Genomic DNA, 22999 nt, shown 5'->3' on the forward strand with positions numbered 1-22999 from the left:
AATGTTTAGAAATAATCACGCAAGAATTAGAATTGGAACCTTGAGTAAGTACGTTTTATCCTGCGTTCCCAACTAAATTTTCAAGGAAGTTTGGTTGTAACCGGATAAAAGGAAAGTCAATTTTAAGAAGGAAAGCGGGAAACGATTTCTTATGCGAGACCGTATAGAGATAAACAGAAACAGAAACACAAAATCGGAGACAGTGTATCAGGAGAAGAAGCGAAGTAGTAACCGTGTACTGTAAGCCGTAATAAGTTCATCAAGCAGACTGAGAAACTGAGAAAGTATTAAAGATGGGATCGTAAAAGTAGATATAAAGCGCAATAGTAATAATATATCTAGGTAATCTACCTCTTTTCGTGCCACGCATGCATGTCCTTGTTCGTTTGTGATAAGTTTTGTCACAATTTGTTACTTATTCATCGCTTTTACCGATAAACCCCACCCTTTCAGCCACGTCTCTCGAAGTTAACGGACAATAAAAAAGAGACCGAATAGAGGAAGAAAGGAAGAGAAAGAAATAAAGAAAAAAAAGACAAAACAAAGAATTAAAAAAAAAAAAAAAAGAATTAGTCAAACCGCAATATATCTGTGGATAATGGGATGTATTATGGTAAGGACACGTTCTTTTTTTTTTATCGCGTACTTCGTGTTCATTCGTTTCGTTTCGTTTCCGGGTAGCAAATCGGACTCGAGGAAGTCGGGCTCCGTGTCGGACGTCGGTCGTTGAAGAGCGCATAGAAAGAGAAGATAGGACAGAAGGTGAGACACGACGACACGTCATCCTGATAATGCTTTATGAAAATATTTATATAGTCGATCTCGAAAGTTTTGTCGCAAAAAGATTCGATTAAGGATTACGATTTTTTGTTTGAAAGAGTATTGTACGGAAAATAAAACGTACGTACTTCAATGTAAATGAACGAATTGAAATATAAACGGAAAGCCAATAATTTTGACCTACTTTAGCGTAACGTAAAATTTAATTAACATTTACATTTTCAAAGTACATGGAATTTATCAGAATTATTTGATCATTACAAAAAGCAAAAGATTGAAACCAGATCTGACAGTTTGATATTTTAATATTGATATTCAAATATAAAGGCACAAAACAACCTTTTTACTAAATTAGACTACCAATCGAGTAATACCACGTACAAATGTGTTGAAAAGACGTAGCAAAAAGTAAACTGTCATAATTGAAAAGAATGTAAAAACAGCGTACTCGAACGTGATGAAATGTTTTTCGCGTTTCGAGATTCGATTGATCATACAGGCATTTATCAGGATGACGTTTCATGGCATCTGCCGATCGATCGGCCGGATGAGTGGATTTTCAAAGCACTATCATAGTAGCCCGAAATTAGAGCGTCGGCTATTTGATGATTTTGGCCTCCTCATTGATCGCAAGCCGTTCGTTGAGACTTGTAGCGGTAACATCTGGGACCTTCTATACGTCTCTCTCTCACTCTCTCCCTGACCGAATCCAACGACAAGCCATGACGAATCCATTGTGCGACCCGTGAGCAAGCATTCATGCTAAGCAGGCCCGATCGTTCGGCGCGAGGCTTGAAACAAGTCCCCATTTTGCCTCCAAGTTCCTTCCGAGAGAGCGCACAAATTGCCGCTCTCGGACGATGATCGTATCGAGAAAACTGGGCTATTTATCTGCTCGATGCAGTACGTCTGTGCCGAATACATATTACAGAGACCGATCAACTCTAGTGTGCATATCCTGTACTTTTCTCATCTAAAAGTACATGTGAACGATAGGAGAGAAAGGTTGATTATACATAAAAGAATAAAACAGCTAATTGGTACTTCAATACGATCATCAATGGAACGATATAAATGCAGTGGCTAAATGCACGACAAAAAATTTTCAGATACCAAGTTGCAGGTGAAATTGAATTTCAATTTACAATATTGCGTCGCCAATAAAGAAGATAATCGAGCCGATTCATTGCTAATATCAAAAAAATTAAGAGAGTGAATAAGGTATTAAATCCCAATTAATCCTAATAAACTTGGAACCGAACTAAATATATCACTTGTAAATATTAATCATTCAAATCAAACGTACTATAAAATAAGTATTGTTACTTGAACCTGGTATCGGAGCTTCTATTACGTCGTACAATTGTACTTTTTTTTTTTTACATAGCATGCGTCTTTAAATTTTTCTATGCACTGTGAAGGACGGCAAGCAATTTTTAAGTGATCAACCCACTACCAAACGCAAGCATACAGAAGGAGACACGTGTACACAGGTTTAGGTTAAACTTGTTAAAAGCGACGGAGAACGTCTATAGGATTTAGAGAAAATAATCCAGAGAGAAAAGCATGCACGTAACAGCGCGTGCGGATCACATATAAAGCAAAGCTGGCAAAATCTCGCGTGACTTCGCTGACATTGTGAAATTATCAAAAGATATCTGTCCGTGTTATAAAAAAATGTAAAAAGTCTTCTGAACCGTTATAGTTAAACTATAATTTATAGAATTGTTCTTTTCTCAATTAATAAAGCAAGAAGTACTATCAATGTGTAAAATGTTCGCAATCTTTTTCTTCTTTTTTAATCAAGAAACGCTTCAACATCGACCAAGTTGCACATTTTTGATATAGTCACGTTGCAAGTTACTATTAAATATAATTACAACGTGCCTCATTTCGTTCCACCATGTTGTGTTTAATCAGATGTTTCTTCAATCGAAGTCACGCGACTAGAAAACGTTTGAAGGTATGTACGGTCGGAGCTCATCGTGCAACAGGATATTTTCGTTCGCATCTTCACGCAATCGAAGATAACTTGCAGGATATTTGCGACACGAATATTCCTGGACAGAAAGCTCGAGACCGTACGGGGATGTCGAGCAGAAAGCCAAGGTACTGATGCATGTACGCGGAGGGAGACAGAGGACAGAGAGAGTTTCAAGAGGGAGAGGACCAAGTGACCTAGATAATAATGAAATATATTGATAATTATGAGCTTCCAACGGCATTTCACGAAAATTGGAATAATCTCGAATCCAGAGTGACGTTGAAATCGGTATAAACTCTTTCACGCAACTGCATTGTTTATTGTTCTTGTGACTTTGTGATACAAAGTAATTGTAAACGAGATAGAAATTATTTCAATGTTTATAAACGCGTTAGCTTTCTTGTTAACAAAAAACAGAATGATTTTTATAACACGTTGTAAGCGCTATGTAAACTATGTGTCAGATTCAGATGTAATAAATAACGTATTTCGAATTATCTCTTGAAATAAATGTTCTATCGTTGAATCTGAAATAAGAAATTTATTGTAGTGATCTATAATGGCCGTGCTCACTGCAATAAAGATTCACTTTATTCAGTTTAGTGGATTTTAATAAAAGTAAACCGCAGAAAAGAATCGCGATTAAATCAAATCTCCACGTTAATTCATGAATTTCTCGCAATCATCGCGCTTCTTCGCCTTTGATGAAAGCCAAGACACTGTTTAGTCACCGTTGCAACAAACGAGTAACTACACGCTTGACCATTCGTTTATCTATAAAACTTTCTACCCCTCGATTGCGCGTTACAACTTAACCGCAAATTAATCCCACTAATGTCACAAATAAGCGTAGATTCGTTGCGCAAGTGATTTCTCTTTCTCAACTACTATGTGAATGGTAAATGTGAATATCGAGAGAAATATTCTCTCGAGTACGATAATACCGTCTGTTCATTTTGAATTGGAATTATGTCAAGTTTTCTAAAGAAATGGATCCATCTGACTCTTTCATCGTAATCAATCCAACTTTGTGAATCATCTGCCGAGGTCGCCGATTTCAAGTGGGATCGTGTACAGTGATACACTGAATCGGAAAGGGGTGTATCGATTTTTCGGACAAGTGGAACGGAAATCCATCGTATGTATATCGTTACCGGGTAACCGGGAGGTATGTGGTAGCCAGGTTGGTGAGAGGGGGTGGTCGAGAGGGGTACGGGAGAGGGTGGAGCACGAAAAACAAAAGACTTACGGCGTCTGCCACGAGGTGTGCGGGCGGGAGGGCTGCCTGCAAGTGTCCACTCTTCAGCAGGGGGTCGGCGAGGCCTGCCACGCTGGCGTGTAAGGGGCTCGGGTGGAGAGGATGATGTGGGGTCGTAAGATGGGCCGTGGATAGGAGCGGGTGCCCGTGAGAAGCGGCGAAGGCCGAGGACGAGGGGTGGGCCGCGAAGGGCGAGGTCGTCAAAGTTTGGGGGTTCAGCGAGGGCGGGGTGGGCCCGGCAGCGGGCGCGGGCAATGGTAATACTGTACTTACGTCCGAGTGGGCGGGCACCGCGTAATTACCCTGGATGGTGTAGGCTTGCCCACCAGCCAGGATCACTGGCCCACCGACTTGGGGTTTGGGGCGATAAGGGATCGTGGCACCTTTGGGAGGGGACTGAAACAGAAAGAAACACACGCACGAGTGCGAATACACCGGCGAATACACACGATAAGTACATCGCTATATTTATATAAGTTCCGCGATCGTTCATGTAGTTACTATTTGTCAGCAGATCAATACTAACTACATATCAAAGTTTCCACATGTATTACGTATGTAATAAAATCAATAACACGCTCATGAATGATTACGATGATGTAAGTTGCTTTCGGCTATAGTTGGACAATTTCTAGAGTCGCGGACCGTGAGAAACTTGGAGAATGATCGTTACGCAGGACGGGTTACTTGGTGGGTACGTACCTCTAGCATAACGCAGCAAATATGATATATGCATTGCGTGATCGCTTCGCTGGTACCGGATATGGTTACTGCACGTTCCGTCGAGTTAGGCAGCATCTCGGAAGCGACTTGAATGGAGGCACCGGTGACCTCTCGAATTTCTTTGATCTTGGAGCCACCCTTGCCGATCAGGGAGCCGCATTGCGAAGCGGGAACGATCAGTCTGAGTGTGATGGGCGGCCTCGATACACCACCGCCGCCTCCTGCACCGCCACCCTGAATGTCGTGGAACTGGGAGCACCACTCCTCGAACTTCTTACATATCAGCGTGAACGCTTTGAAGATCGAGTTCGTCGGCCCGGTAACAGTCACTATCCGTTCCGGGCAGGAACCATCGGAGATATTGATTTTCGCGCCGGACTGCGTTAGGCGAATAGAAAAAAGTATTACCGATCATGGCTCTTTGTATACGTGTGTATATATATATAAAAGTTATTTTCAGCTTCCAATATTCGATAATCAATTCCTGCTATTTTGAGAGGTCAAGTTTGTGTGTGTATGTGTTTTTATGCGTGTGTGTCAGCGAGAGAATAATTAAAGTGGAAAACAATTTAAAAGACGTATTAATATAATCTATCCTTGATAGCTGAAACCGGTCATAAAGGAGTAATGACAATTTACATGTTTTCACGTAGAACATTGTCTTGCGATACGTGATGCAATTACACAAAACTATTTTTTTTTTTTTTTTCATTATCAGAGAAGGCGTATCTCGCAACAAGAATTGATATTTACCTCTTCACGGAACCTCTTGACGATCTCTCCTTTTTTTCCAATAATACTACCGACTTCCTGCAATGACATAAAAATATTACGTTAGTTTCAGTGTTACTTTTAATAAAATTCGGTTGTATATTGAACTCAACAAACGCACGATTACTCGTACTCTAAATAATTTGGACATTGTTGATAAAACTGTCACTAAAACGACATAAAGGGACATTATAATGCGATATTGGAATATTCGTTATTTATTATAACATCGTATCATAATAAAAACATAAATGGTACAATAGAATTACGTATCGGTTATCAGTCGATAATAATAATCAAAACATATTTTCAACGCGTTCGTGAACGAATATTTTATGTACAATATTTTGCTAAATATACCGATATCATCATACTTTTGATACGTCAGTATATTAGTCATGGAAGTAAGTGCGAAATATGCACGATAAATGGCAGAATTGGCACGCGAGACTATTATGAGTATGCAGTAAAGTAGCTGAGTACGTCCACTCAGACTTCGCGTCTATCCTGATACCGTCTGACCTCGGATAATGTCAGTGTTAGGCTTCCGAAGCGCGCCTATACTCCTGCGTTCTCTCTAAACTTAGATGATGTCTCCCGGACGAAATGCCAACGTTCCTAGCGACGCTAACGCGTTTCGCGTATTTCGCGCTATCGTTCGGTCTATCGTTCCCCTGGTTTAGGAGGACTTGAAAGTTTCAAGCTCGCCTGTTACCTCGGCACATTTTATCCCCGAGAACGGAGTCGCGTGCCAGTTCACGCGCCAGCGCGAAATCACAAACTTGCGAATACGTTCCGTGACGCTGACCTTAATTAGGTTTATACACTTTCGTAGTTTCTGCCTTCGTTCCGCGCGAACGTAAGTAAATCAGCGACGGCGACTGTCGCGAATTCCTATTGACGTGCACGAGGTAGTAGCGCGATCGGACAAGCGTCATCGCCGACGAATTAGATGCACGTCGAGGCAAATATAGCCGGAACAAGAAGACAGCGAGACGATGAGGGAAGAAGGCTTGGCGACGCGCCAGCCACGAGGGTCAGGCGACGATCGGCGAAATCCGCGAGATTGCAAGTTCTCGAGAGATCAGATCGGATCGAACCGCGCGCGTTATCAACCCAGGGCGATACGTCATGGCGGCTCCTTCAGCGGACGCCGCTTCCGAGAGCTATGTATAGCCACCACGACGATGTACCGGTCAATAGTTTGAGCGCAGCCTACTTTGATGAAATAAGATTAAAAGTTTTCCGATATTGCCCTACTTCTGTAAATACACCTGCATCATCGTAAGGGACGGAAAGTGACGCGTATAAGGACACTATACCGCGACATGTAGAATTAAGAGAAAAATCCATCTTGGACGACAATTTCGATTGAAGAAGCTCCAACGCAATATGGTAAACAGATACGGAACAAGTGATAAACGACAAGAACTCAAGGCTTTTCGAACTGCGTGTTTATCGCAAAGATGGAAACTTTTCTTCGAGGAAAATGAAGACGGTGTAACAAAAATTGCATGTCCGTCCAGTTGTTGAGCGATTGCGGGCCAGAATGATTCCTGAGGGTTCGCGGAGTACGACCGGTTGGCCAGTGGCCCTGGCCGGCGTCCAAAACTGGACGCTGGAGTCCAGAGGATTTGCCCAAAACAGAACACACTGGCGATGAAGAAGGCAAGAGAGAGCAGAGGCGCGTCCTTTTTTCCCCGGGGGTGTTTGGAGATTATTAATTGTTATCTTTCTCGAAAAACGACTCGACGCGCAGCTGGAAAGAGAGATTGGCGCTACGTGGCCGAGACGAAAAGAAAATATTTGGATAACACGAGTCGGCTCGATAGATAAGCTTGGACTCGAGCCAAATATTTACGCCATAATGATATCGCAAAATCGGAGCTGCGGTAGCGGCCATGACATTGTTCAACGATACAATAACATTGTTTAATAGTGGAATTTGCGTCTTTACAATCGCCTCGCGCTACTCTCATTGACCCTGTTTTCCATTTTTGACTCTTTTTTTTAACGACGGAAAACTAAAATAGAGCAAGTACAAATGATTCTCGTTGCCCAAGACTTTGCTGCTGCCCACCGAGAAATTGATACGAGAAGATGAAACGATTGTAATTTTTGAGCTACAGAATCTACGCAATGTTTCTTTCTAACGTACAGCAAAGGCCTACCGATCCAAAATATCACATTTTTTCGTAAAAGTTAGCAAATTTATTTGACCAAATTTCTCTAAATGAATACTGATTTACGGACTCTACTGATGGGAACGAGCCATTTCGAGAGGATAATGGAATCACGATAATCCGTGATGCATCGGCCGATTGGCTTTTGGCCCTGGCCGAGGTCCAGTCTGCCCCAGAAGATCACGGTGCGTGCTCCACGAGCAGACATAATGCTTCTCCGGCCAAAAATGCGGCCAGACGTATTTATTTCGCGCGAAGGAGGCTGCCCGACTATCCGTTTACCCGTTTGCAGAGCTTCCAAAGCGCATTTTGCAACACGCGCGACCGCGGGCATTGGCGAGCCGGGTGAAGAGGCGCATAATTAATAAACGTCCGCGCGATCAGTGTCCGCCATGTCCGAATTGTAACGTCCACGCTCCGACGATCCGAAGACGTTTAGCTTGATTTATTGTACTATTGTTATCGATGTGATAAAATATTAAGCGAGAAGGATCAAAAGGATTATTTCGAATGGTCTGTCAAAAGGGTGACGTAAAACGTACAATCGTTAAATTGAACAAACTAGAGAAATGTTTCGGCTAAAGACAACAAAAAATGTCCCGTTAAAAAAAGGTTATTAATGAATACACTAATTAGAAGAAAAATGGTCACGTGGGATGTTCGTCTCCTAATTAAATTAGACTCGTAACGAATGTACGCGTAATTAGTAAGGTACTACTTTTCGTCATTAATCTTCAAGCGCGAGTTGATTTTCATCCTGCTGTAACTAAATGCAGACACATCGGGAGGGGAAAAAAAGGAAACACGTTGACGAGGGGGCGAAGTCCTGCATACGCCATGACGCAGTCGACATATCATCGTCGAGACGTAAAAAAACATGGATATAATGAGATTTGCCGTGGAAATATTTTCTCGTACCGGGGAGGTACAGAAAATACGGGCGGTTCGTTTAGACCTGGTGAAAGAATCAGGTTCAGCCGAGGGTGGACAGAGTGTCGGGAAACCCTCCAAAAAAGGATCGGCACGGAGAAGATGCATCGCCGGATGAGAGACTGAACCTCAACGCGCGCGCGCGCAGCTTTAGACGGCAGAAAGTCATTCAAACGTGCAAGAATATGCGATAATTTCCATGTCGCACTTTAGCACGCGTATACGCGTCTCTCTCTGTGTGTGTGTGTGTGTGTGTGTATGTGTGTGTTTGTGCGCGCGCATACGTGTAGACGACTGGTCTCTTACTTCTCAGCTTTCTAATATCGAAGTGCCTTTCCATAATTCAATTTAATTGCTCCCGGAATTCACCAGGTTGAATAAAATTCTAACAATCCGGTGCTGCCTTATCACAAATCTCGCGGTCGGATGAGTAAAATCGAATCGACCTCGCGCAGAACCGTTGGAAAACTACCGAATTTGGCACCTGTGTCCACCGCACCAATACCCAGAAAGCATTAACAGCAAATTGTAAAACTTGGCAGATGTACGATCGCCGGTGAAAAGATCTGTGCATCGGAAAGGGACATCGGCGTCTAGCTGGGCGCGATTAATTACCGAGACGGCGGACATTAATTACTCGTGCTACGACGAGCGGTATTGCACCTCGTGCACGATAATTAATTACAAGCAGAAACGTTGGTAGGTGACGTGTTCCCAGAATGAGGATAGACACCGGGTACAGGCTAAATAAACTTTGACACTTGTCTCGCGTAAAGGCGAGCGCCTCCGCGGAGCGATTCTTCTGCAGAAATTTCGTTTTCGTGATAATCGCGTGGATGACGTAATTGATACACGCATCAAATTACGTGCCGTTTCACTTTCACTCTCGATTCGCGAGATAAACTTTTCCGAGATAAGCTCTCTGGGAACTCTCTCTCTTTCCGGAATATCTTTTCCTTCTCTTTTCCATGAACAATGATAAAAACGTCATGAAATTCAATGTATTTTTATGTTGCACATAAAATTTTATACATCTCTAACTGAAAAGCGTGTGCATGAAATTTATTGCACTTTTTAAATTAAAATTAAACATTAAATGTACATTAAATGTTACGTTAAATGTTTTTAATGTACCTGCTTGAAATTTGCTCCCATTGCATTACACAAAATTCTGCTGCCAATTTTTAACAGTGTACACACTGTTTACCCTTAATCACACTGGTGGGGTACAAACGTACCCCACACAATTTCGCGCGGCAGGATTTTAATCTAAAATTAAAATTACTTCTTAAATTATTTCTCTAAAATTTAAACGACAGAGAAGTATTATACAATTTTTATCATGAAATAAACCCGACTCTTCTATCTCTTTCCATTTTTCACAAAAAATTCACAAAGTTAGGCTTCGTTGACACTTTTAGCCAGCTAAGAGTTACAAATATCATGAAATTCAATATGTACTCTTAAATTATTCAAGTGCATTAAATGTATCTATAAGTGAAAAGTAATATCGCATACATATGCATGAAATTTGCTTTCGTTACGTTGCATTAAATTTAACAGCGTTTCCTTAACAGCGTACATTAACTCGCAGCATTCTCAACTGACCGTAAAATATACAAATATTTATCAACTAACTCTCAGTAATTAGGCTCGATAGTAATCGCGAGCTGTTCTCGGAAGAGATCGATTTCATGGAACGAGGAGTAGCGGCTCGTAATAAAAGCGGTAAAGTGGCTAACAATCGAAATCGGATTTTTCGCTGAAGATGACCGAGAGTGAAATCTCAGACAAAGGTATCCATAGCGTGTGCCACATTCGTAGACACGTCCACAAAGGGAAGACGTAACATGCAGGGCAAAGAGTCGGAGCGCGCAACGAAAATTGCTTTTGCCGATGACCGCGACTGCTCCTCTGTCCCCCGTGTCATCGCAAAACCGAAACGTTCGTGTAATCGCTTTGAGCTTCAGTCTCGTAATCTCTTCAATGGTCCACCCTTTTCCCCGAGCTCCGAGCACGCCAATCGAGAAATTCGCGCGAGAACATCTCTCTCTTTAAATATTCCCCTAAGTAAGACTCGAAGAATGAATCAAAAACATTCGCATAGATTTTCCAATTTAAATTCAAGAATCCAAATGCAATTTCAAATGGACGTTTTCTCACGTCGAGTCGACTCTTCCCAGCCATTTACAATGGGATTTACACACGCAGCAAAGATTGCTTTTAAATTTATTGCCAAGGATACAGTGGCCATATGCAACTGCACGTCGCAAATTCGATTTGCTGCGTAATACCCGGTGAACTTGAATCAATTGGTAACGTGAATCTGATTTCAGGCGCTCAGTGACAATATTGACAAACGATATCGACGATATCTGCGGTAAATTGCCGATTTCTCATCTAGTTTTCCACATTACAATTATCGCCGAAATTCCGATCTCGCTGAGAAAGAGAGAGAGAGAGAGAGAGAGAGAAAGAGAGAGCGGCTGACAGAAGATCTGCCAGTTTACGAGACACCCTGCGCAACAAAGTTCGCAACGTAGTTTACGCGACGAACAACAACTCGAATTCTTGGCAGCGCGTCAAACGCTCGTACGCCTCGGAACACATTGTCTGTCTCGTGCGCGGTCAAACGTGATTCCGCGATGAGCGTCTCGTCTCCGATGATGCGCGGCTCTGCCGCTCGTAAAACCGTAGGACGCGTTCGATTCACTTTTCAGCGGGAGAGATACAGCGCGCGAGCGGCGACGTAATGACAAAACTGGTAATGACAGATGGCCTTTGTAAGTCACTCCGATAGCGGCATTTCATCTCAGCCAGCGCGATTAATCCTTAACTGCGGTTTATCACAGGTGAAGCTTGTGAAACTTGTTTCCGCGATGACTTTGATGTAACAGGACGCTAATAACATCGTAACTCCGGGATCTATAATCTTTCACAGCGTTTCCGTCCTCGTATCGATTCGAGCTATCGTTTAATTGATTTCTTGACAGTCGACGTTTGTCAATCTCGTCAGCTCGTAGAAATCAATTAAACAAAGAGGGCCATTAAGTTATTCTGGTTTCCCGTGTCGAATGGGCGTCTGGCTGATGTAAAATAAGCTCGGCTTTTCGGTTCCGATGGAAGAATTACGTTACGTGCCAGAACTCTGTGACGGGCCACAATGTGTCGAAAGGCGCGGTCGGCCTCTCGTAAATAATTCGCGGTAATTGTCAAAAAGAGAACACTGTAAGTGCGACAGTGAGGACCGCGAGTGACGCGTCTGAGATTTATCGCCGCGCCAGCTAAGCAATTATGTCTTTTTCTTGGAACCAGCGATGGGATTGAGTATCCTACAAGTAGGCTCGAATCTGCTAACGTACGAGTTCCGAACTCTCTGTGATTAAGTAACAACTGAATCTGGACCGTGTTTCATACGTAGTACAGTTAAAGACGAGATAGGCCTATGTACGATCACAGCGGGATCTTATGTAGCATTTTTTGTTATTTTACGTACAATTTCTAATTCTTTGCGCGCCGTTATTTTCAAACATAGCTCTTAAATTGAATCAGAACTTCAAAGTATTAAGAATCGATGTGTAAGAACTCGGTATCCGCTTGTAAACTTTTATTATTTTTTGAATTTGGATATGTAGCATTTCTGAAATTCTGCGTTTATAAAAGAATTGGAGTAATTGACTTTCACACCCTCCCAGTCAAAATTATGATTGCGACGCAGCCCATGCTCCGTCACAACGGAATAATTGTCGATGTTCCTACGTCATTTTTTATCAGTACACAGAAAAAAAATAGTATCAAATTAACAATTCATTGTTTCATATGTAAGCAAGAATATAAAATTTTCCTGGTAGAATTTATAATCTTTAACAGACATAATTTGCTTACACGAAGAAAAGAATTTTCTTTATGTAAGCAAAATTACGTCTGTTTAAGATTATCAATTCTTCCAAGATGTTATAATTCTTGCTTATATATGAAACAATAAATTATTGATTTAATAATAATTTTTCTTTCCGTGTATTATTCGAATGAAGCTTAAAAAATGAAACTTGGATTTTTTACAATAACACACATTGAATGCGATCCCTCGTTTCTACTTGGAACTCCGACAAGCACGCGTTATCGCAGTTCGGGGTGACGACCGACGACGAATGCTTTAGATACTTTCACGATCGCCGCGATTTAACGCGGGAGCGCCGGTAAATCCCAAACACATCGACACGCGCGTTTCGACATTTTAACCAAAAATAGTTTCAGCATGCCTTCGATACTTTTGTTTTCAAAGCACCGCGCGCCTCGCAAACCACGAAACATCATACGAAACGGGATACGAGCGATAAATGTGATTTATTCTCCGAGCCAAACGCGCCTCTACAAACGGATATCAGTTGATATCCAGTGGGAGGCTGTTTGATACCACGAGATTTTGAACGCACACACGCGCGCACCAATGTACACATATGCACGCACATACGCGTTTTCCGCCCTCGATAATGTATTATCTTATTACTGTTGCTTCTCCAATTTCATAGCGAGACACGCAAGTAATAATCTCAAATGTTAACGGTATAAAAAAAAAAGTGAGAAAAAAATTCTGTTCGTGTATATTTAGGTCACCGAACGAACGTAAAATAATGAAGGCGAAAATTATTAAAAAAAATACATGTACACGTAAAAAGGCATTAAAATCTGTAACGCCAAAATATGCGTATTAACAAGGGCATGATAAAAATCTTTGTGCAATCTCCTATAAAACGCTTAACGTTCTGCACTTTGAATTAATAAAAAAATAAAAGAAATAAAAAATAAATGCATGTGAAATAAATCGTACGAGGACAAAAGGCGCGTCAGACGCGCCCGGCGAATCGGAATGCTGATTTAAATTCAGTTTAAATGTCCATGCTATTAAATAAATTGGAAATTATTTTGCACAGAGATGCAACGCTGGCTTACTTTGCCCTGCATAATCAGGCGGATGGTCAGGGTGACCGAGGGATCATCGTTCAGCACCGGCTTGTTGTCCATGCCGTCCATTGCGTGATTGCGGATCTTGTGGCTTCGATTGGAGACCTTCTCGACGTTCGCGGAGGGGAAGGGCGTGGAGGAGGGCAAGGAGGACAGGGGAGAGGTTAGGCGAGTGATTTTGATCGGGGGAGTCTCGGGGGACGTGCTCCTCAAGCGCTCCCAGGTAGTCTCGGTCCTCGTACTGAAATCAGAGAAACATCTGGGTTACGAAACCATCGTGCACGTGCATACTGCCACTGTTACCTTTTCTCTCTCTTTTTTTTTACACCTATAAAACATGCTTTTACATTTTGACAGAGAAAAACCTTTAATCGATACCCTTTGTGGACGAAGATACAGATGCCGTTCAAATGATTCGCGCGTTTTATCATTGTAAATTGCTATTACTTATTCGTCCTTTATTCGATTATCCACTATTTGTTTTATTCGCCCTTTTACCTTTGAATAACAAAATGTCAATCTACAGCCTCTCTTCAATCGCAATCTGTACATGCGTACGTATCCAATGTCGATCACGATTGAGCGCTATATATACGCATAAACCGATGATGAGATTTGTAAGTTTGATTTATGCGACACGGGAGATTATCGTGACGGAATTTATTTATCGGGGCGTTGAATTCACATAGAAATAAACGGTTCGGAGTGAACTACGGAATTAGCATAACAATAGCCAACCAGCAGCCCCGTCGAGGAGCGGCGATTCCGGGAATGCGATACACCACTGTATTAACTTGATAAGTCCGTTTGAGAATTATAGAACGGAACTACGCCGAGTCTACGTAACGTAATCGAATGGATCCGTTTTATATACGTACACGAACCGTTATTCCTTACGCGTTTCGCTATTATTATTTACACTCGTCGCACGAAGCTACCGGTCCGCGATACTCGGACGCATTTCCAATTAAATTTGAAATTTTTTTTCTCTCTCGAAATTATCCAACATTGCAAAATAAGAAAACGAAAAGACTGTAACGCTCGCTTTACGTCTCCTTTCCGCAAGCATAAAATACGGCGTCATTCGTAACGCTTATGGTAGAACCGAGCGAAATAAAACGTCAATTTTTCCCGGTTCACGGTCAATCTCGTTTTGGCTTCGCGCGATGCACTTTCACTCGTCGAATCAGCGCCAACGATAAAATGAAATTTATTGTCAGGCAAGAAAGAAGGTAGATAGGTAAGAACGGTCGACGATTCTTCACGGGACGCGATGTGGGTGGGTTTTTTTGATCTTTATATTAGCGAGCGTTGCGTAAGGAAAAAAAAATGCGAAAATTTTCGAGGTATTGTACAAAAGTGCACGCACGTAAATTACTTAATAATTCATTCCGTATGGAGAATATAAAGTGCCGTTAGAAAGAAACTGGTTAAGGATGTATCGGACATACGGTCGTTGATAAGTAAATAAAATTTAGATGTGTTAATATTAACACTTAAAATTTCAAGCTGCATACCATGTGGAAATTGTGCGAATAAGATTACATTTTTATAGCTTATTTAACTCATTGAAAATTATTTCTTTTTACGACGATTGAGAAAAATCTTGATTTTTTTTGGTGTATTTTAAATTTTCCAGATGATTTACATACACTTTCATTGTGTTTTGTCTGTTTAGTCCTTTGTGTATATAAATTTTGTTCATTTTACAAAACTGACTTCCTGCATCGCAATTCAGATTCTTTTGTTATCTCGTTATTAATTATATTTTCATTGGAGTCTACCTCTCATCGAAATAACTTTTTATCCAGATAGAAAATCGCCGGCAAATTTTCTTCTACTACTTTCCAATGCAATACGAAACAACCTGTAATTTTTTCATAGTTTTCTGTTTTGAGAAACAGATCCTACATATCCTATACATCCTTAAACGAAGAAATATACTCTTGTATAAAAGTACGAAAGTAGTTCGTAGGAACTTTGATCCCCCCCGCTCGCACGTATCAAAGTAACGAGGGAAATAACATATTTGAGGAAATAACGTGGTTTCCAAGAGGCAGAAAGGATGTTCGTGGGCGATCAAGTGGCGCATTCCGGCATTCCGCGGCATTATTTTTCAGTCTAACATTAATTACGGCTACTGCCGGTTGTCGAGCCGATCGATAGGCCGCTTGGAAACCTGGCCGAGAGGAGACGTTCTCCCGAGATATTCCATTCCCTCTCCGGAGGAAGGAGACGTAACCCCCTTCTCTTCTCGATGCAGGGGGGGCCGCCGGCCCCTGCCCTGCGAGGCGCGCGGCGCGAGACAGGTTTGCTCGCTCGGTCCGTTACAAGCTACGCAGAACGCGTTTCTTCTGCTTGTGCACGTTTATTTCTCGCACGCACGCACGCACGCGCGCGCGCGCGCGAGACCGGCGACTTGCCGCCAAGAAAATTATTCGCGTTAAAAAAAAATGTCCGTTGCCGGTCGGCGGCGCGAGAGCAACGGGGAGGTTCGTTCGCTTCGAGACAAACAGGATTCGCTGTGCAACCATCCCCGCTTCAAATCGGTCGTGCAATTTGCGAAATCTGGGGACGTCACAACATTACGTTGTATCTTGAAAATTCTTTCGCGATACTCCTCGACTGGAAAAATTGCACGTAACGCCGATCTTGAACTCGGCGCGCGCGCGAGCACCGATTCTACACGACTCGAGTGTTTGCGGACTGACGACTTTGCATAAAATGGGTACAGTACAAAGCCGAGGATGAAGAGCCGCGACATGTTTTCTAGGCTGCGTGCGTTTATCGCGTTTCACGGACAGCTTTGTGCAAAAGTTTACTTGGTCACTTCGCTCTCGGGCGGAAAAGTTCCCGGGCGTCGAGTCGTCGCGTCGCTTGGAAACTTGCGATCCCCTCCCACCTACATTATTAGTTTTGCATCCACAAGTGTGACGAGATTCGCAGCATTTTTCGACCCAATTACGTATTCCTCGCAATCCTGTACACGCGCACTTTGTCGCGGAAAAAGCGCCCCTTCATCTCCCCCAACTACTTTACGTCGCATTCCACGAAGCGAGCTAATTTGTAACGTGGAGTGTCCGGCGATATCTGGCCGGCTCGAGAGTAATCCTTTTAGGATAAAAATCCTTGCTTGTCCGGGCCGACAACATTATGTTTCGCATTCACGTTGGGATTCCACGTGACGAATGAATCGAGAAGCGCAAACAAACAAATTTGGAGCGATCAAGAGGCGCGGTCGCGTCCCGCGCCAAAGTGAACGCGAAGCGAGACCGAGCCTCTTTTACGCGAGTCCAGCGAGTTCCAAACGTACGAGATTATCGGCTCTCAGTTAACGGCTAAACCGATCGAGTTCTGAGGAGTCTCAAACGACGGCTTGAATAAAATGGCATAATAAAAGTGCCTTTATTGCTTCTGTCCGTGCCCTTCGCGACGCAAACGTCCAAATCTCGGCGTTTTACACTTAAGAAACGTCATTATTTATTATTACGTTTGCTGCAAAACATATCAAACGGACATTCAACCGAAATGATAATTTCTCCGCTATATTCTATTTCACAATTGGGGACGTTAAATTAAAGTCTTCCCATCGGCAGCTTGCCGGCACTACGCCTTCGAAATGAAAATTTCCAATTAAAAATTGGCCCTAGGCGCCATGCGCGGGACTCAAGAAAATTGATGTATCACGATAGTTACTAAACTAGCAGAGGGATCAAGCGGGCGGGCGCGACATGGGAGACGCTCGAACGTTGTATCGAGCGCCGATGCAAGGGCACTTAGGAAACGGAGCGCGTTATTATCCTTCGCCATATCTCTCTCACTTAATCGGCCACTCGCCGAGTCGCCGGCGACTCGATCGCCGTCGTCGTTTCGCTCTACTGCAATTGAACTGCGGAATTCGGTGCGATCTGCGTTCCGTTAGGCGCGTTATTACGTTTAACGCAAATGGGGGCGGAGAGAGAGAGAGAGAGAGAGAGAGAGAAAGAGGGAGGGAGTTATCGACGATGACGTTTCGCCAAAAGGGCGGATCGCACACGGGAGTGGAAAAAAATCATTGTTCTTACGCGACGCGCGCGTTTCCTCCCCGGAGGAAGTCCACCGCGGGTCGTTGCACGCATAATTGCGAAATGGCGAACGAGCGACGACTTTAAAGATCCTAGCCGCGCGATTCGCTCGATCTCGAAAACGGCCCCGCGGCACTTGTCAATTTACGAGTGCCTCGCTCTGGAAAGATGTCCCCGCGAGTTCGAGCGAAATCGTCGAAACTCTCCGTCTTCGCACTTTTCGCTCTTCGAGCCAATTCTTTCTTTATCCGGCGCGAATAAAAGGCGCTAAATTCAATATTTCTGACAACGGAAAGCTCGCGCGAGACGAGACGCGTGTAATTGACCGATAGACAGCGACAGCGCGAAATCTTTTCTGAATATATGTATGTGTGTATATATATATATATATATATATGGCGATACGATTATTTCCCGAGAGAAATAGGCGAATTTTTATGCGATTCGTGAACCAGTTTTCAAATTATCGCAAAAAGTTTTCCCGTCATAAAATACCGCGCATCTCCGACTCGTTGATCCGCGGAGGGATTTGAAAATCTGATTTATCTAATCTTCTGTTAATACGAACGTGCGAATCGTATCGCCACGATTCCAATTTCAATGTTTTCAACGCTCAACGTTATTTTTTTTTTCCCGGATTTCCGTAAACAAATCCGTAGGTTTGCACCAACCGTAGTGCAGTTAGCGCGCGCTCAGATATTTCGCGTCGAAAATAAATTCAAATCTAGCGGAATAAAAGCGATGACTTTTCGGTTTAAATCGCATGACACCGCTCGCGTTCGCTGCCGATTGCAGACACGAGGGGGTCAAGAGAGCAGGATTAAGTCCCTGAACGCACAGTTCACCGATGGTAGCATGCCGTACCGTCACTTACGGCACGAAATTCGAACCCTCGAAACTTCCACGTACTGTCATGTTTCAATAAAAAGTATGAATCGCACTGGCAACACCGAGAGAGTGTGCCCTCTCTCTCTCTCTCTCTCTCTCTTTTTCGCGCTACGCGATCCAGAGGTCCAAAACCAGCCGACGAATGCCAGAAGACAAAATCCGAACTTGTCCATTCAACCATTGGCACGAAACGATGGTCACTCACAGTTCTTCCGATTTACTTCGAACGCAAACTTTTCATACGAAGAAAGTTACGCGTCTCAAGAGGTGCTTTCGAACTTGTGCGAAAAAAAATCAAGTCCTCGTCGCATCGCGATTACCGTTAATATTTTTCTAGACTCTAACGCGACTTCAAATGCGAAACGCCCTGTATATCTCGATCCTGAGAACGCGTACAGTCTACCCAATGCACATGTAGGATTATAAATGCCTTACACATGTTGCACGCACATTGCGAGGCATGTATTCAGGGCGCGTACTTCCTACCTAAATATTCCAACACGCCCGTTAATTATTCGACAAGCATTACCATGCTATTAGTTATATTGTTATTGTTATTCGCGTCAAGCGCCGATGTGACGAAATACGAAACGTCGAAACACAAATGTGAGAAGACCAACGTCGATCGCAGCGAGTCTTAATGCTGAGTAATAATTTTTAGAACTGCACGTCGCATTTCCGTCGGACGTGAAACGCAATTATTGCTTGGTGCTGGAATAAACATTATTAACCTGGATTTCTCTGCGCAGAAAAAAAATTAGTAGCAAATCAACAATTCATCGTTTCATACATGAGCAAGATTATAAGATCTCTTTTGAAGAATTTATAATCTAAAATCCGATTTAATTTGCTAACGCGAAGAAATTTAATTTCTACTTTAGATAATCAAATTTTTTCGAGATTTTGCATTCTTGCTATATATAGAAATAAATTGGTATCGAATCAACAATTGATTTGATTGTTTTATAATGTAAGAATATAAAATTGAAAGAATTTATAATATTAAACAGGCATAACGTGCTGACGTGAAGAAATTTCGTTTCTATTTAAGATTATCGAATTCTTTCGAGATTTTGCATTCTTGCTACACAGAAATAAACTGATATCGAATCAACAATTGATTTGATTGTTTCACATGTAAGAATAAAAAAATCTTGTAAGAATTCATAATATTAAACATACACAACGTACTAACGCGAAGAAATCTTGTTTCTCCACGTAAGCGAATTATATCCGTTTAAGATAATCGAATTCCTTCTAGGTTTTATATTCCTGCTTGTACGTGAGAGTACGACTCTCGAGATTCGATCCTAACTTTTTTTCTACGTACATTTCGTGCAGGCGTCCTACCAATTCGACTACTAAAGCACGTGACGTTACTTTCTCGCAATAACCATTACATTACGTCGAATGAACGAGAACACGAAATGTCGCTTTCCCAGCTGCTTCGAACAATCGGACAGCGACGAGGCGCGAATATCCCGGCAGAAAGAAGCATGCGTCGTCCCCGAGAATACGCCCCGCTACAGGTTTACAAATTCATAAAGCTTTTACGAGAGCCCGGAGTGCGAGACATTAGCGTCACTTCGGAGAATAGCGAGTTCGCGAAGGCTAGGGCCGCCGGTAAATCGTCGTAGTAATACGCTTGCTTTCGCATCGCGGTCTAACGAACAAGCGAGATCGCGATAAGAATCTAAATCGCTTATCGCCGTCCAAAGTCCTCCGTCACCGTCTCGGCGCCCGTGCACCACGGGGACGGTCGCGTTCCTTTCCGCGTCGCGACGCTCTCGACGACGTCCGTCGTTGCGGCGCCGAAAGCGAGCGAGTTTTCCTCCGGATCGGAGGCGCGCGCGATGGGATAAGAAAACACGCGGCGTTGTTGTTCGCACGCCGCGCCGCGCCGCGCCGGCGGGGAGCGTGTGGTGTATCGAGCGCGTGGAAAAAGGCACGCAGATGCATGCGAGAGTCGTCGACCAGAAGCGGTACAGTCGCGGCAGAAAGCTAACGCCGGGACGGCCCGTTTTATCTCGTCTCTCTCTTCTCTCCTTCTCCTCCTGGGACGGTGCCCGATCGGCAGCTGCCGGTTGCATCGACTGATCCCGTTCAAACTTCCCTCTCTCTCTCTCTTCTCTTGATTTTTAAAAGTAGATACGCAACGTGTGCCCCAGACTTTTGTCTGGGGAATCGTTTCTCGAATCCGATTCGACGGCAACGGAGAATGTGACCGAATACACCCGATTACTCCGCCAGATTTAAATCGGCACAGCCGGCTCGACGATACCGGTCACATCGGACTCGTTCGCCGTTCGCGTTGCAGATGGTGGTACAGTCGCGAGAACGATAATCACCGACCACCAAGAAGATTAGCCGAAAATCGCGATGCAATTCGGCGGCAGGTGTTGGCTCGTAGCGATGACGAAGTTGGGCAACCACATCTCCCCGGTCCCCCCCCTCCCGCGCCGGCCGAAGCCGACCGACCGACCGACCGACCGACCGGACGATACGATTGCAGAGCGCAGACAAAAGGCGGGTGTAGTCGCCGGCGCGACGATTAATCCGGATCGCCGTCGGTGCAGCCGAAGTGCAGCAACTGCGAGGCTTCGCTCGTATCGACTCGCTCGTATCGACGACTACGAGCACGAGCGCGCCCTAATAATGAAGAGACCACAAGGCGGAGGCACGTCGATACTCGCTCGCGCGATCCAGAGCATCGTCGCCGTCGCTCGGCGGCTCTGGGCTCGCATGGCGCGTGCCGGCAACAGCGTCGCCGTCGTCGCCTTTAATCCGACGCCATGCGAGAAGAGAGCGAGAGAGCGAGAGAGAGAGAGAGAGAGAGAGAGAGAGAAGGGAAAAAAAGAGAGAGATCGAGCGAACGCGGCAGTTGAATTTCTCCGAGGACGGCGAGAGGTCTCTCCTTTTCGTACGATATACATTTTCTTTCTCTCTCTCTCTCACTCTTTACGAACACGCTCTCAACCCTTCCGTCGCGGTCCACGAGATTCAGCTCGCAAGATCACGTATGTCCGGTTCGCGGCTAATATCGGAGTCGAGGACACGCCGGCATGTCCGGTATGATGGCGCACGGAACAGCTCTCCGTCGCAGAGAGCGTCCTCCTACGTCTCCTCGTCCACGTCGACCGTCGTCGCTGTCGCTATCGTCATCGTCATCGTCGTCCTCGTCAACGTCGCCGTCGCCGTCGTCGTCATCGTAGAAACCGTGGCCGCGGTCGCATCGCCTTTCGATCGGAGGGGCGCGCGGGGCGCGGTCGTGCAACGCGCGGCGCAGGGCAGCGAGAGAATTATATTCCTAACGATTTACCTAAAATGCACACTATTCAGTCATCGGGGGAGGTACGGGCGGCTCCTATCGATGCACACTGCACACTCGGCACGCGGAAGCGCGGGGGAGAGGGGTGCGGCGCGAAGAGAGGAAGAGAAAAAACACTACACTACGCGGCCACTGCGAAACTCGGCACCACCTCGGCGGAACGCGGTCCTCGTTCTTTCTGCCTCCGGCCAGCCCACCGCTCGCTTCCGACGATGCGCAGCGCTACCGTGCGTCGCGTCGTCGCGTCTCGCGTCGCCTCAATGTCCGCCGTGTAACGCGCCGGTGGCGCCGCCGCGCGTGCTCTCGGCGCGCCTGCGCACGCCGGGCTGCGCCGGCGACTCCGCGGCGGCGGGACGTTTGAACGGCGCGGCGCGGCGCAGCGATTAGGTTCGATCCGCCGAGAACGAGGACGTCGCTACGGAAATATCGCGCGCGCGCTCCTTAATCGACGACCCCACGCGAGAAACCCGAACGAGAGGACGCACGTGTCTACGGGGGTGAAAAAGACTTTTCAGATTGACAAATGAGGATGATTTGTCTCTTTTACGAAGGAAATACAATTCTCTCGCTCGGAGCTTGTTCTGTGGAATCGTGCTATTAAGGTATTGCTGGATTTAAAGATGCGTATGAGTATTTGGCATGTCTCAAAATATTAAGAAAATTATGAAAAAATTACAGATTGTTTTATACGTTGCGTTTGAAAGTGGGAGAAAAAATTTGGCGGACATTTTTGGGATAAAAAATTATCTCAATACGAAGTAGACATGTTAATTTAATAAAAATAGTTAATAAATAATGAAAAAAAATCTAAATTTTTTATTTAGGTACTAAAAAGATGATTTGTGTAAAGTTTCATTGCAAGATTAATTCTGTGTGAGATTAGTTTTGTAAGGTAAATAAAATTCATTTATTTATTTATAAAAAAAATAACTAGGCAGATAATCACAATAAAACTTTATATAAATCATCTTGAATAATTTAAGTACTTACATGAAAAAGTTAGGATTTTTCTTAACGTTGTGAAAGATAATCTAGTTTTCGATAAGAAATACAGAAAACTATAAAAATATGTTATTAAATATGTTATTAAATAAAAATATAATCATATTCACACAAATTGGAAAA

At 43.9% G+C, this 22999-nt stretch overlaps 1 protein-coding gene across 6 annotated transcripts in view; it reads right to left on the reverse strand.

The window, feature by feature from the left end:
- Positions 1-22999, reverse strand: part of LOC105195452 (poly(rC)-binding protein 3) — a 129483-nt gene that overhangs the window by 23183 nt on the left and 83301 nt on the right. For 3 of the 6 annotated variants that reach the window (XM_039455895.1, XM_039455892.1, XM_026139782.2), the window contains 4 exons: positions 13583-13835; positions 5499-5555; positions 4725-5123; positions 4014-4418 (listed from right to left, as the gene is read on the reverse strand). In XM_039455895.1, coding sequence (XP_039311829.1) covers positions 4014-4418; positions 4725-5123; positions 5499-5555; positions 13583-13835 — 1114 coding nt within the window. Of the gene's footprint in view, positions 1-4013; positions 4419-4724; positions 5124-5498; positions 5556-13582; positions 13836-13897; positions 15829-21865; positions 22055-22999 lie in introns of those variants that run through there. The other 3 variants (XM_011160845.3, XM_039455893.1, XM_039455894.1) reach the window with 3 other exon arrangements.

The sequence above is a fragment of the Solenopsis invicta genome, chromosome 12 (assembly GCF_016802725.1).
Source record: "Solenopsis invicta isolate M01_SB chromosome 12, UNIL_Sinv_3.0, whole genome shotgun sequence".
NCBI classification, from domain to species: Eukaryota; Metazoa; Arthropoda; class Insecta; order Hymenoptera; family Formicidae; genus Solenopsis; species Solenopsis invicta.